General features: G+C 36.4%; 1 protein-coding gene across 1 annotated transcript in view; it reads left to right on the top strand.

Moving 5' to 3' along the window:
- PTPRC (protein tyrosine phosphatase, receptor type, C) overlaps nt 1-12,995 on the top strand; it is a 164,314-nt gene that overhangs the window by 120,154 nt on the left and 31,165 nt on the right. Inside the window, exons 14-18 of the mRNA XM_006892116.1 lie at nt 3,948-4,056; nt 7,927-7,961; nt 11,320-11,429; nt 12,008-12,098; nt 12,184-12,260. Of these exons, the coding sequence (XP_006892178.1) occupies nt 3,948-4,056; nt 7,927-7,961; nt 11,320-11,429; nt 12,008-12,098; nt 12,184-12,260 (422 nt within the window). The remainder of the gene's footprint in view (nt 1-3,947; nt 4,057-7,926; nt 7,962-11,319; nt 11,430-12,007; nt 12,099-12,183; nt 12,261-12,995) is intronic.

Raw genomic sequence — 12,995 nt, 5'->3', positions numbered from 1 at the left:
TATGGGAGAAAAAGGACATTCTCCTTTTTTGCAATTTATTGCCTCTGAAGCCACTGGAGGTTCTGACACAACGGTACACCACAACAACATTGATAGGAAAAAAGCACAAATTCACTGCTGTCTGGTAATTCTAACCAATAGCAACCTTCCCTCTGGTTTCTAAGGCTATAAATCTTTATGAGAGGAGACTGACTATTTTCTTCCAGAATACCATCTGGTAGATTTGAACCACTCATGTTTTGGTTACTGGCAAAATACATAATGGTGCAGTATTTCATAACACATAGGGCTGCTAACTAAAAGGTCAGAGGTTCAAATAAAACAGCTGCCCTGCAGAAAAAAAGATGCGAAGTCTCTTATTGTAAAGATTTACAACTTTAGAAACTTAATGGAGGGTTGCTTTTGAGTAGCAATCAGTAGATTTTGGTGTTACTGATATAAACGAACCCTGATGGTACCATGTTTAAAATATTAACCTGCAAAGCAAAAGATTGGTTATGTGCCTCTACCAGACACTCCACAGGCTACAAATGTTGAATCTGCTTTTGTAAAGATTTACAACATTGAAAACTTTTATGGTTGTTGTTGTGAGTCAGAACTGACCCATAGCTGACCCTCTCTCTGGTGGGTTTACAGAGGCCGTTAATCAATCATACAGGAGGAAATTACTCATCTTTCTTCCGCGGAGCAGCTAGTGGCCTCAAACCACATGCCTTCTGATTGCAGTGCAGCTTTTTGAGACTAAGCCCCTATACCACTCCCAATTAAGAGTAGTTCGAAATGTTCTTTAGGCAGACTGAGCCCCAAACCAACTGATTGCAATGGTTTGTGTTAATTGATAGGATTCTAAGCAGAGAGAACACTGAGTACATAGCTTTAAACTTTGTCAATTTGTTTACTCCTTAGGTGAAATCCAATAATTTAAACTTCTGTATGCTGTGTGATCAACCCTAGTCTATTTCTGTTATTGTCATTACCATTTATCTGACCTTCTGTCTTGCATACACATGCACAAACATAATCACTGAAAGTTTATTTTCCAAAGTCAAGAAGACTTGCAAAAAATAACTTATTTTCCAAACTACTTTACAAATTTCTATGAAGTGTTAAATGCAAAATATAAAGACTATACTAGTATACATTATACAAATGTGTTGGTGATCCATTTCCACATTAAAGTTTTCTTTTCATTGAATCCTTCTTTTATTATGTAAATAATTTTTAGCAGTTTTGGAGTCTTAGACTCAAAGGAGTGTTTCAAACTCACACACCTATATAGGCTATTTAAAATGTCTGTCAGTCTACCATCACCTAGATACTGTTATCTGACTCTCACAGAAATGAAACCAACAGGATGGAAGACTTTATTTGTGTGGTAGGGAAAACTCTGATTTAGAAGTTCCCTATTCCAAATAAGAAACAGTATGTGAAAGCTGGGTGATTTCCTTCCAAAATATTTTGTTCATTGAAAATCCTATACACAGCATGGTTGTATTTGACACTCATGGGATCACCATAAATCAGAATTGACTTGGTGATAACTGAGGATTTTGTTTTTATTCTCTAATAACATTCTCATGACCAAAACTTTCAGAGATGTCAGTGAAGGTATGTCCAGTTACCAAAGGGTGGTACTTCTGGAAATCTCAAAGCAACAACTTCCCAAGATAATTTTGTCATTGTGAACTATCTAGTTGGAATGTGCTAATAGCTGACTCTCCAGAGTGTTTTCAGAGACTGTTAATCACATAGGAAATTACCACTAGGCCACCGGAGCTCCCTAAGTGGATGCAGTTCAAATATAAATCTTCCTATCCGGATGGAGTTTAACAGTCAGATATTCTTTTATTCGTATAGCCCTCTAATTCTGTGTTTACAACTGGATGCCTAATAATGATTTTAAAGTTTCAAATCTCACAGCCTTGCTGATTCCAGTTAATTCCAATTCCATTTAGCCATTTACCTCCCACTTCAGAGCTACTGATAGTCTAGTGGTAAGGAGTGGGCTGTCATTCCAAAGGCACACAGTTTGACTTCACCAGCCACTCCACAGGAGGAAGATGAGCAATGTACAGCCTCTGAAAACCTACTGGAGGCTCAGATATGAGTCAGTCTGAGTCAACAATGGAACAACACAACACACAGAACAACAATGACAACAACAGAGTTACTAACTAGTCTGACTATTTTCACCTCTGGCCTAGAATATAGCATTCTCATGAAATTGTCTTACAAATGCTTGTAAAACATGAATGAAACTATATAACTCTAATAAAAAAGCTAGCAGAGGCTATAATTTCCCACAATGTAAAATCTGAAATATTCTTAAAATATTTTAAAAAGCTGAAATAATCAGATCCTCTCACGTCACATCTCCTACTGTCCTCCTCCTCACTTATTTCTTTCCAGTCTCATTGGAATTTTTGCTATTTTTTCCTACTCTTGAGTCCTCATCTTGGGAGTCCCTTTGCCTAGAATACAAACTTCTGGGTATTAGCTTGCCTAACTCCCTTACCTCAGTGAATGTCCCTGACATATCTGATCATTTTCTTGATGTAATCTAGTACTCCTCATAGCCTCCGATGTCCTTATCATTTTCCTTTTTATCTTTGCACCTTGTCTTCTAAGCTACTTTATAATTTTTTTATTTCTTATATTTATTGTTTATTATCTGCCATCTTCACTGGAAGATAAGTTCATGAGAGCGAAGGATCCTTGGCTTGTTCTCTTACGTTTCCTAAATGACTAGAACAGAACTTGGGTCACAGTAACACTAAAAAATATTTTTAATAGTGTATATTGTATGTAGAGTTCAGTAAGAACAACAATCTGACCCTCAGACAGGTTTTTCAGACAGTGAATTGCACAGATAGAAATAGCCCATCATTTTTCCATGCAATAGTTGGTTGATTTGAACTGTTAGCCATTGGACTGGCTGTGCAACTCTTTACTACTGTTACTGGAGCTCCCTAATAATTTATAGTTAATACCTAACTGTGTTCCAGGATGTTTTCCAAGTGTTTACTCAAAATCTATTCATTTAACCATAGTTTAGGAGCTGAGGAAACGTAGACATGAACATAACAGGAATTCTTTGTGACCAGAGTCCCAACCAGGAAGGTGTATAGCTAGGATCTGAACCTGAGAAGACTGCTCTTTAAGTGGCTCTATTTATGTGTATGAAAAGCAAGTGCACTTCTGCATATAATACTTAACAATGTGGCTTTCTTTTTGAGAATTATACCAAGTAGATTATCTCTTTGATATTTTCGAAACGACTCACTGAGCAAAAGAGAATGGAACCAAAACAATATTATTTTCATAAAAGAACACTATTTAAAAGAACTCTGGTTGCCTGGTGGTAAAGGACTTGCAATGCCAACTCAAGGGCAGGTGATCCAAATTTACCAGTTGCTTCAAGGGACAAAGATAAGCAATCTCCTCCATGTGATTTACAGCTTTTAAAAACCCACTGGAGGGTCAGTTATGAGTGGGTTTCTATTCTGTGACAATGAGCTGCTTGTTATTTAAACAAAAGCAAGAACGTTACTCTTCTAGATCTAAATTGCTCTCTTTACATATAAATGAGGGGGTTTGGTCCTGCATGGTTTATATAAAATTTACAAAATCGAGAATTTATTTTCTTTTTTGCTATTATAAAACCTCTAATAATTGAAAACATAAAATATATGAGCTTTTTGGAGAACACTTTATTTCTTTTATTTAATATATACACATAATTTTCTTTATTCTTTAAAAAAATCTTCCTTTATAACTTTTTAAAAAAGATTTTATTTTTTGTTGGTTTACATGCAGCAATTTGTTTATTATTATATTTCATTCATTCATATTGTTTTAATACATGAACTTCTACAGTTCTTTTTCAAATAATCTAACAAAATATTTAATATAATAAGATTTCCGAATGTGTTTTTCTTCATTTCTAGATAATGATAAAGCACTGATAATATTTCTGGTATTTCTGATTGTTGTGACATCAATAGCCTTGCTTGTTGTTCTCTACAAAATCTATGACCTGCATAAGAGAAGATCTTGGTAAGAGCTGCTTTAAAAAAAGAAATGACAATAACTATGCAAGCATAAAGAATGAACCAGATAAGAGAGAAAAAAAATGTAATTTCCGTCAGCATAATTTGAAGTTCATTTGACAATTGAACTTAAAAAAACCAAACAAAAACAGCAACAACCTAACATTAACTCTGCTTTTATATTTCTAATTTTTGTTGGGTTTTCTTTTTTCCATTATTTCTAATTATATTTTAATAATTTTAAATAAAATATAATTTTTAATCTTATTTTATAAAATCAATCACCATTAGACCTTGCCCATTGCCTTTTTGCCTGGATCCCTAGCATATGCTTCCCCTACCTCCCTCCACCCACCAAACTGTGCAGCCCTGTGGTTTCACCACTACCTATCTTCACCGCTTTACTCCCTAACCCCTAGAGTTCCTGTACATGTTTTACTAGTTATCTTTCTATTTTTACAATAATGGTCTTATTCAGTATTTGTTCTTACGAAGCTGTGTTAATTCACTCTGCATAATGCTCTTCAAACTCTCCTGAGTTATGTAGTTGTTGTTACGTGCCATTGAGTTACTTGTGACTCTTAGCGACCCTATGTTCAAGAGCCCTAAACGCCGTTCTATCCTGTGCCAACCTCACTGTCTCAAACACACTCATTCCCACCACTCCACTCACAGAATCGATCCATCTCATCGAGAGTCTTCCTCTCCTCTGCCATCCCTCCACTCTCCCAAACATGATGTCCCTCTCCAAGAACCAGTCCCTCCTTGCAGCATGCCCAAAGTATGTCAGGCGAAGCTTTAGAGTCCTTGACTCCAAGGAGCATTCTGGATTCACCCTTTCTAGGACAAACCTGTTTGTTCTCCTAGCAGTCCATGGTATATTCAACACTGTTTTCCAGCACCACAGCTCAAAGGTATCAATTCTCTTTCTATTATTCCTAGTCACTGTCCAACTCTCTGATGCATAGCAAGTAATTGCCAAGACCATAGCCTGGATCAGGTGCACCTTAGTCTCCAGCCTGACATCATTGCTTTTTAGTACTCTTGAGAGGTCCCTCACAGCTGACTTTTCCAATGCAATTCATCTCTTGATTTCCTGGCTGTAGTTACCAAGAGTGTTGACTGTGGAGCCAAGTAAACTAAAACTGTTAACTATCTCAATGTCTTCACTATTCATACTGATGCTGCCAATTGGCCCAGTGGTGAGAATCTTTCTTTTCTTGATGTTGAGTTTCAATACAAATTGAAGGGTGCAGTCATAGCATTTTTCAAAATTATTGCCCCGAATGCTGCATAGTACTCCATTGTGTGAATGTTCCACAATTTCTCAATCCATTCAATTGTGGTTGGACATTTAGGGTTGTTTTCATGTTCTTGTGATGGTGAATAATGTAGCTGTGAACATTTGTGTACAAGTCTTAATTTGTTTCTAAGTCCTAATTGGTGTAGATGAAATCTTAATGTTTTCTATAAATACTTATAATGCTATGAACTTCTTTTATAATGACCAGTGAAAATTTTTTGTTGCTTTAGAACGTAATAGGTAAGATATCTATAGAAAGTTTAAAAAAAAGCCAAAGAAATGGGGGAGGGAATATCTGGGGAAGCACTTATATTTCTTTCTGTGTTTATAGCCATAAGGCAGAATGGGAAGACAAAGTAAAACATTGCAATGAAATAAGCAAGGAGCTGGAGTCAGAAAATCAAAAGGGTTGAATTACTCAGCATTTCTTAAGCTCAAGGAGCTTAAGAATAAATTCAAACCTCGAGTTGCTATACTTAAGGATGCTTTGGGCAGAATATTAAATGATCCAGAAAATATTAAATGAGGGTATAAAGAATATAAAGAGTCACTGTCCCAAAAGGAATTGGCAGACACAAGAATTTCATAAAACAATATATGAGCAATAGCCTATGGAGATAAAGGAAGCTGCTTTGAAGGAAATGGCAAAAAAATAAGGCCCCAGGAATAGGTGGTATACCAATTGACATATTGCAACTAACAGATGCTTACCTACATGTGCTCACCAAGCTGTGCCAAGAAATCTGGAGGACAGCCAGCTGGCCAACTGACTGGAAGAGATCTGTATTTGTCCCCATTCCAAAGAAAAGTGACCCAACAGAGGGTGTAAATTATTGAACAATATCATTAATATCACATGAAAGCAAGATTCTGCTGAAGATTATCCAGAAATAACCGGAATAACACATCAACAGAGAACTATCAGAAGTCCAGTCTGGGTTTAGAAGGGCCGTGGTACTACAGATATTGTAACTAATGTTAGAGGGATCTTGGCTGAAAGCAGGGAATACCAGAGGAATGTTTATCTTTGGTTCGTTGATTATGCAAAGGCATTTTACTATGTGGATCACAACAAACTGTGGCTGACTCTGAGAAGAAAGGGAATCCCAGAATACCTGATCTTGTTAATGTGAAACCTATATTTGGACCAGGAGGCTGTCATCAGAACAGAACAAGGGAACACTGCATGGTTCAAAATTGGGAAGGGTGTACGCCAGGGATGTGTCCTATCTCCATAACTTTTTAACCTATATGCACAACAGATTATCCAGGAGGCTGGGCTATATGAGAAGTGTGGCATCAGGATTAATAGATGATTCATCAACAATCTGCATTATGCAGATGACACTACCCCGCTTGCTGAAACTGAAGAGGACCTGAATTGCTCGCTACAAAAGGTCAAGGACTGCAGCCTTCAATAGGGATTGAGATTCAATATCAAGAAGACAAAATCTTACCACTGGGCCAATAGGCAGCATCAGGATGGACGGTGAAGAGATTGAGATTGTTAACAGTTTTCGTTTGCTTGGTTCCACAGTCAATACTCTTGGCACCAGCAGCCAAGAAACTAAAAGACGTATCACAATGGGAAAGTCTGCTGTCAGGGACCACTCCAGAGTACTGAAGAGCAATGGTGTCTCTCTGGAGACTAAGGTGCACCTGATACAGGTCATGGTCTTTATTACTTGCTATGCATCAGAAAGCTAGACAATGGCTAGGGATGATAGAAGGAGAATTAATACCTTTGAGCTGTGTTGCTGGAGAAGAATATTGAATACACCATTGACTGCTAAGAGAACAAACAGGTTCTTCCTGGAGACGGTGAAACCAGGCTGCTCCTTGGAGGTAAGGATTCTGAAGCTTCATCTGACATGCTTTGGACATGTTGCAAGGAGGGAACGGTCCTTGGAGAGGGACATCATGCTTGGGAGGGTGGAGGGACAGTGCAGGAAAGGCAAACCCTTTATGAGGAGGATTGATACAGTGACTGGAATAATGGGGGTGAGTGAGTTGGAGACGATGAGGCTGGCACAGGACAGAGCAGGGTTTAGGGCTGTTGTACACTGAGTTTCTATGAGTCGCAGGTGACTTGATGGCACGTACAACACAACAAAATAGCCGTAAATAGCCCTAAATGCCCACACTTTACGAAGAAGAAGAACAACAATTAAATTAATGTTCACCAATACAGTCAGACTCATGGCTAGCCAATATCATTATTTTCGAGAATGCAAATATTAACATGCATTTGTATTATGCCATTTTATTCTCACAGAACAGTTGGTGTATTTGAACTAGCAATCCTTAGGTTAGCAATTCAATGTATAATGCAGTAAGCCTGCAAGAGGTCTTTAATAAAATAGTTATGTCACACATCTGAGTTTTACAGTCAATTCCTAGCTGACTTTTTTCTTGTTTCTTCCCTGTCCCTTATAACTACGTCTATTTTCTCTCATTTTATCCTAACTTCTTTCCTTCTTCCCTCCCCCAAATAGTCATTGATTAATAAATATATTGAGTACTAACTGAACCCTATCTTCCTTAAAAAAATACTTATGTTTCTTATTTCCACAGCAATTTAGATGAACAGCAGGAACTTGTTGAAAGGGGTAAGTTTGAAAATTTTTAACTGATATTTAACCCATATCTTGTATTTTAATTGATACAATTTACACAAGAGTTCAGTGTTGTTAAGTTAACCCAATTTCCTTTTTAATGAATTTTAAATTCACTTATTCAGCAATCAATATCTAGGAAATGACAAATGTATATAAATTATTGTACCAGATACAGAGAATGTTACTGTGACAGTCCATACATTCTGTTCCTAAAAAGAGTAATGTGATAAATGCCATATATTTTGGCTCTATATGTATGGCTCTACTGGGAAAAAGAAGGTGTGAAACAGTGCATGGGGAGAGGAAAATATTGATTTATATAGATATAGGGAAACACTAGATTGAAAAACAAGACAGATGAAAGATAACACTGAATTAACATTAAAGAGAGAAAAACGTGGCAAACGTTTTCAAGTTCTCAAAAGCTTAGGTGGTCAATCTCACTTGAAGGAACATTTATAGACAGAGCAATTTGACTCAGGAGGGAAAAACAAATTTCTTTTTAAAAATTTATTTCCATTTTAGTTCTTTGCTAAAACATGATTTTTGTTCTGTAAAGAGGCAGCTCTGGTGGCTTATTGATAAGTAATTATGCTGAGATTTTAAAGGCATATGGCTTGAATCCATGGCTGGTCCATGAGAGAAAGATGGACAGTCTCCTCCTATGTGATTTACTACCTCTGAAAAACCTGCTTGAAAACCTGCTGACAGCTTCAGCTTTTTCAATTCCAACCCAATGGCACATAACAAAAACAAAGCAGAGAGAGCTGGAAAAACCATAGATAGTTTCTGATAAAAATATTTGTTTTTTTTCAAGAGAAGTAAATCATCAGAAGTTTTCATCTTATTTTACTTTGTCATTGAAGGGCTTCCCAGGGGCAAGGGCAAATACAATGTCTCTGTGTAGAAGCTTAGTTTTTCTGTCTGTCATGGTACTATGTATTTACTCACTCATATCTTGATTAATCTCCTCTAGTAGAATATAAATGTTTGTGTTTTATTTACAACTAAAAATACTTACTATGTTTCATTGATTATGCAAAGCATTTACTGAGTAGATCATAACAAATTATAGATAACTTTCATAAGAAGGGGAATTCCAGAATACTTAATGGTGCTTCTCTCAAAGCTAAATAGAATAAAGGAAGACTGCTTTGCTTAAAATCTAGAAAAGTGTGTCAGGGTTTTAATCCTTTCTCTATACCTACTTAATTTGAATGTTGAGTAAATACTTGAAGAAGCTGTACTAAAATTAAAAAGAGTGTGGTGTCAGGATTAGCGTAAGATTCATAAAGAACCTGCATAATGAGATGACACAACCTTGCTTGTGGAAAGTGAAGCAGTTACTGGGAAGATCAAAGACTACAGCTTTCAATATGCGCTACATCTTAGTATCAAGATGATGAAAATCCCCACCACTGGACCAAAAGAAAGCATTATGATAGATGAAGAATGACTGACATTGTCAAAGATTTCATTTTGCTTGGATCCACAATCAACACTCATGGTAGCAACAGTAAAGAAATCAAAAGACTTGTTAGGTTGGGAAAGTTTGCGCTCAAAGACGTTTTCAAGGTGCTCAACAGACAGCAAGGATGATAGAACCCTTTGTCTTTTCAATTACTTCTCTTGCATGTAGTAGTTGGACAACAAATAAGGGAGAGTGAAGAAGAATCAATGACTGAATTGTGGTGTTGGAAAATAATACTGGGTATATTGTGGACTGCAAAATGGAATACACAAATCTCTCTTGAAGGAAGTACAACCAGAGATCTCCTTTGTCCAACTTTTAGAAGCAAGGGTGGGGTTGTCAAGAGAGATTCAAAGATGATTAGTGGTTTCTGGAGCAAGCCACAGGTAGTAGAGACTTGTTGGATAGAGAAAGGTCATGTTTGTGAAAACCTGACAATTGAAATAATAATTAATTTGTGAATGGTGATTCTATTTACTGAGATATGAAATTCTATCATAGAAAATTAGTTTCTTTTTGAACATCTTGAATTTTGAGGAACATGTAATTGTGAGTTCCCTAAGTTAGTTAGGTGCCATCAAGTCAAGTATGACTCACAGTGACCCTATGAATGAGAGATATAAACTCTTTCCTATTTTGTGCCATCTTCACACTTCCTGCCACACTAGAGCCCATTGAGTCAGGCATCGTATCAATCACATGATTGAGGAACTTCCTCTCGTTTGCTTACCCTCCACCCTTCTAAGCATCATGACCCTCTTTGCAAGGAATAGCCCCTCCTAGCAACATGCCAAAAGTATGTGAGGCGAAGCCTCCTCATCATCTTTGCCTCTAAAGAGCACTCCAGCTGCACCCTCTCCAAGACCTTTTTGTTCTTTTGGCTGACCATGGGATGGTAAGTACTCTTCTCCAACATCATAACTCTAAGGCATCAATTCTTCTGTCAGCCTTATTGATTGTCCAGCTGTGAGATGCATAGCAATTATCAGAAAGACTATGGCCTGAATCAGACACATCGTAGTCCTCAAACTGACATCATTACGCCTCAATACTTTGGAGAGCTCCCTAACTGCAGACTTTCTCAGTACAATGCATCTTCTTAATTCCTGACTGCTAGTACCAAGGCTGTTAATTGTGGATTCAAGTAAGATGACGTTTTTGACAGTTTTAATTTCTTCTTCATCCTTCATGATGTTGCTTATTGGCCCAGTTGTAAGAATCCTTGTTTTCTTGACATGGAAATGCTATCCATATTGAAGACCATATTTTTTTATCTTTTGCAACAAATGCTTCAAGTCTCCCTCACTTTCAACAAGCAAGATTGTATCATCTGCATAATACAATTTATTGATAAATCCCTCTTCAATCCCGATGCCACATTCCTCTTTATAAAGTCCAACTTCTCTAATAATTTGCTAGGTATACAGATTGAATAGATATGGAGAAGGAGTAAAACTCTGACACTTTTCACTGTTACTTTTAAGCCATGAAGTATTGGCCTGTTCTTTTCGAACAACAGTCAGGTATAGGTTTTGTATGAGCACAAGTAAGTGCTCTGGGATTCCCATAGTGAGCCACCACTTGTTAGGATCCACACAATCAAATATCTTTGTATAGTCAATGATGCACAAATAGACATTCTTCTGGTATTCTTCACTTTCAGCCAGTTCCCTAAGAATTGGTGGAAAAGAGCATAAACCTCAGGAGACAGTTTAGGTGTGAGATGTAGAATCTATTGGGTAATGGTTGAGTGGGTTTTCCCAGGAATTGTGTCTGAGAAGAAAAGAAGACTAAGGAATGAATCAGAGTTATAAGTTTAATTATAAACATTGTAAAGGTAGATATAAAACTAGTCCTGAATCTTTAATATATTTAAAGATGATGAAAAGCAACTGATGAATGTGGAGCCAATCCATGCAGATGTTTTGTTGGAAACTTACAAGAGAAAGATTGCTGATGAAGGAAGACTTTTTCTGGCTGAATTTCAGGTGTGTGCATTCTTAAAATCTGATGAGGAATCCTGTTTAATTGTCAGAATAATTGAAATTTAGAATATTTCTAGAACTGTTTTCTTTCATTATCTCATACAGTACGCCAACTTAGTCAAAGCAATTATTTATACACTAGACGCATAGAGGGTTACAAGCTCATGGTCATAGGGCATTATACCGAAAAGTAAATAATTTGAAATAATGATTTCTTGTATTCTTTACCAATTTTGAAGTTATGTCATAAAATATACTTGACTGACTTTGGATGTGTATTCTAGACAGGCACTTAAAGATACGTATCAAAACGGTTGTTAAAGTGGCAGTGATTAATTCTAAAGTACTCTTTTGTGAGCTTAATATTCTTTGTAATCCACCATTAACTTTTTAAGGAAAACAAGGCTTTTATATTTCTATAATTCCCAACAAGATTAAATTTAATTACTATATGCAACTTGTTTATCAGTATAAAGGAAATATATTACAGGACATTTCATTTTCTCAAATGATAACTGACAAGGGGAGAGGATTGTCTTCCCTGGATCTGCTGTGACTCCAAGAAACTTTGTGTGTTTCAGAGCATACCACGAGTGTTCAGCAAGTTTTCTATCAAGGATGCTCGGAAGTCCTTCAACCAGAATAAAAACCGTTATGTTGACATCCTTCCTTGTAAGTAGTCATTGCAAATTGAGTTACCAAATACTGATGCTACTCAGTTGTTTGACATTCAACTTACTTTCTTTACTCTAAACAGATGATTATAACCGTGTGGAACTCTCTGAGATAAATGGCGACCCAGGGTCAAATTATATAAATGCCAGTTACATTGATGTGAGTAAAATGACATCATTTTCCTGTTGATGATTTTAATTTTTTTTAACTTTGTACTCAATTTATCTCTTTTATCATCTTTGGAAATTCTTTGAAATATTATTTTAAATACTTGAAATAAATCCATTATGTTACTGATACAAAGAACAAAATCACTAATATTAATATGAATAGCTGTATAACATTTGTCTACTGAGCACATAACAATAGCTGTTATTATACATAATCTCAGGGTTTTCTATACTAACAAAATGATACTAATAATGAGCATATTCCAGTGGCCCATTATGTGATAGATATTAAAATAGGTGATTTGTACATATATTTATAGTAACAGCCTCACCCTTGTCTCAGACACGTGTGTTACGCTTCTTTGTATAGGTGGGCGGCTGGAATATTCTAGTAAATTCTGTTGACTTGTGATTCTTTTTGTTGCTACAGATCATCTATTCTTTGGAGATATCTCCAAATGTATTTACTGATATCTGATAGATTGAATCAAAGTATGTTAAAATATTATTTTTAAATTATTAAATTTTATTAGTTTTAATGAACATTTACAGGGATTTTGGGTTTTCATTCCTTCACTGCTGCACCAATCTATCTACCCTCCTCCCCAGTTTGTTCTTCTTCTCCCACCATCCGAATGTCTGTTTTAATTGTCCAATTGCCACAGTGCTTGTCAACGTCAGTTCTGATTAATCTCCTTTGTCAGTGTGTCCTTTGCCATTCCCT

This window comes from Elephantulus edwardii, unplaced genomic scaffold (assembly GCF_000299155.1).
Source record: "Elephantulus edwardii isolate Elephantulus edwardi_28Jun2011 unplaced genomic scaffold, EleEdw1.0 scaffold00110, whole genome shotgun sequence".
Lineage (NCBI taxonomy): Eukaryota > Metazoa > Chordata > Mammalia > Macroscelidea > Macroscelididae > Elephantulus > Elephantulus edwardii.
Note: the sequence above shows the minus strand (reverse complement) of the source record. Positions and strands in the feature narration are given on the sequence as shown.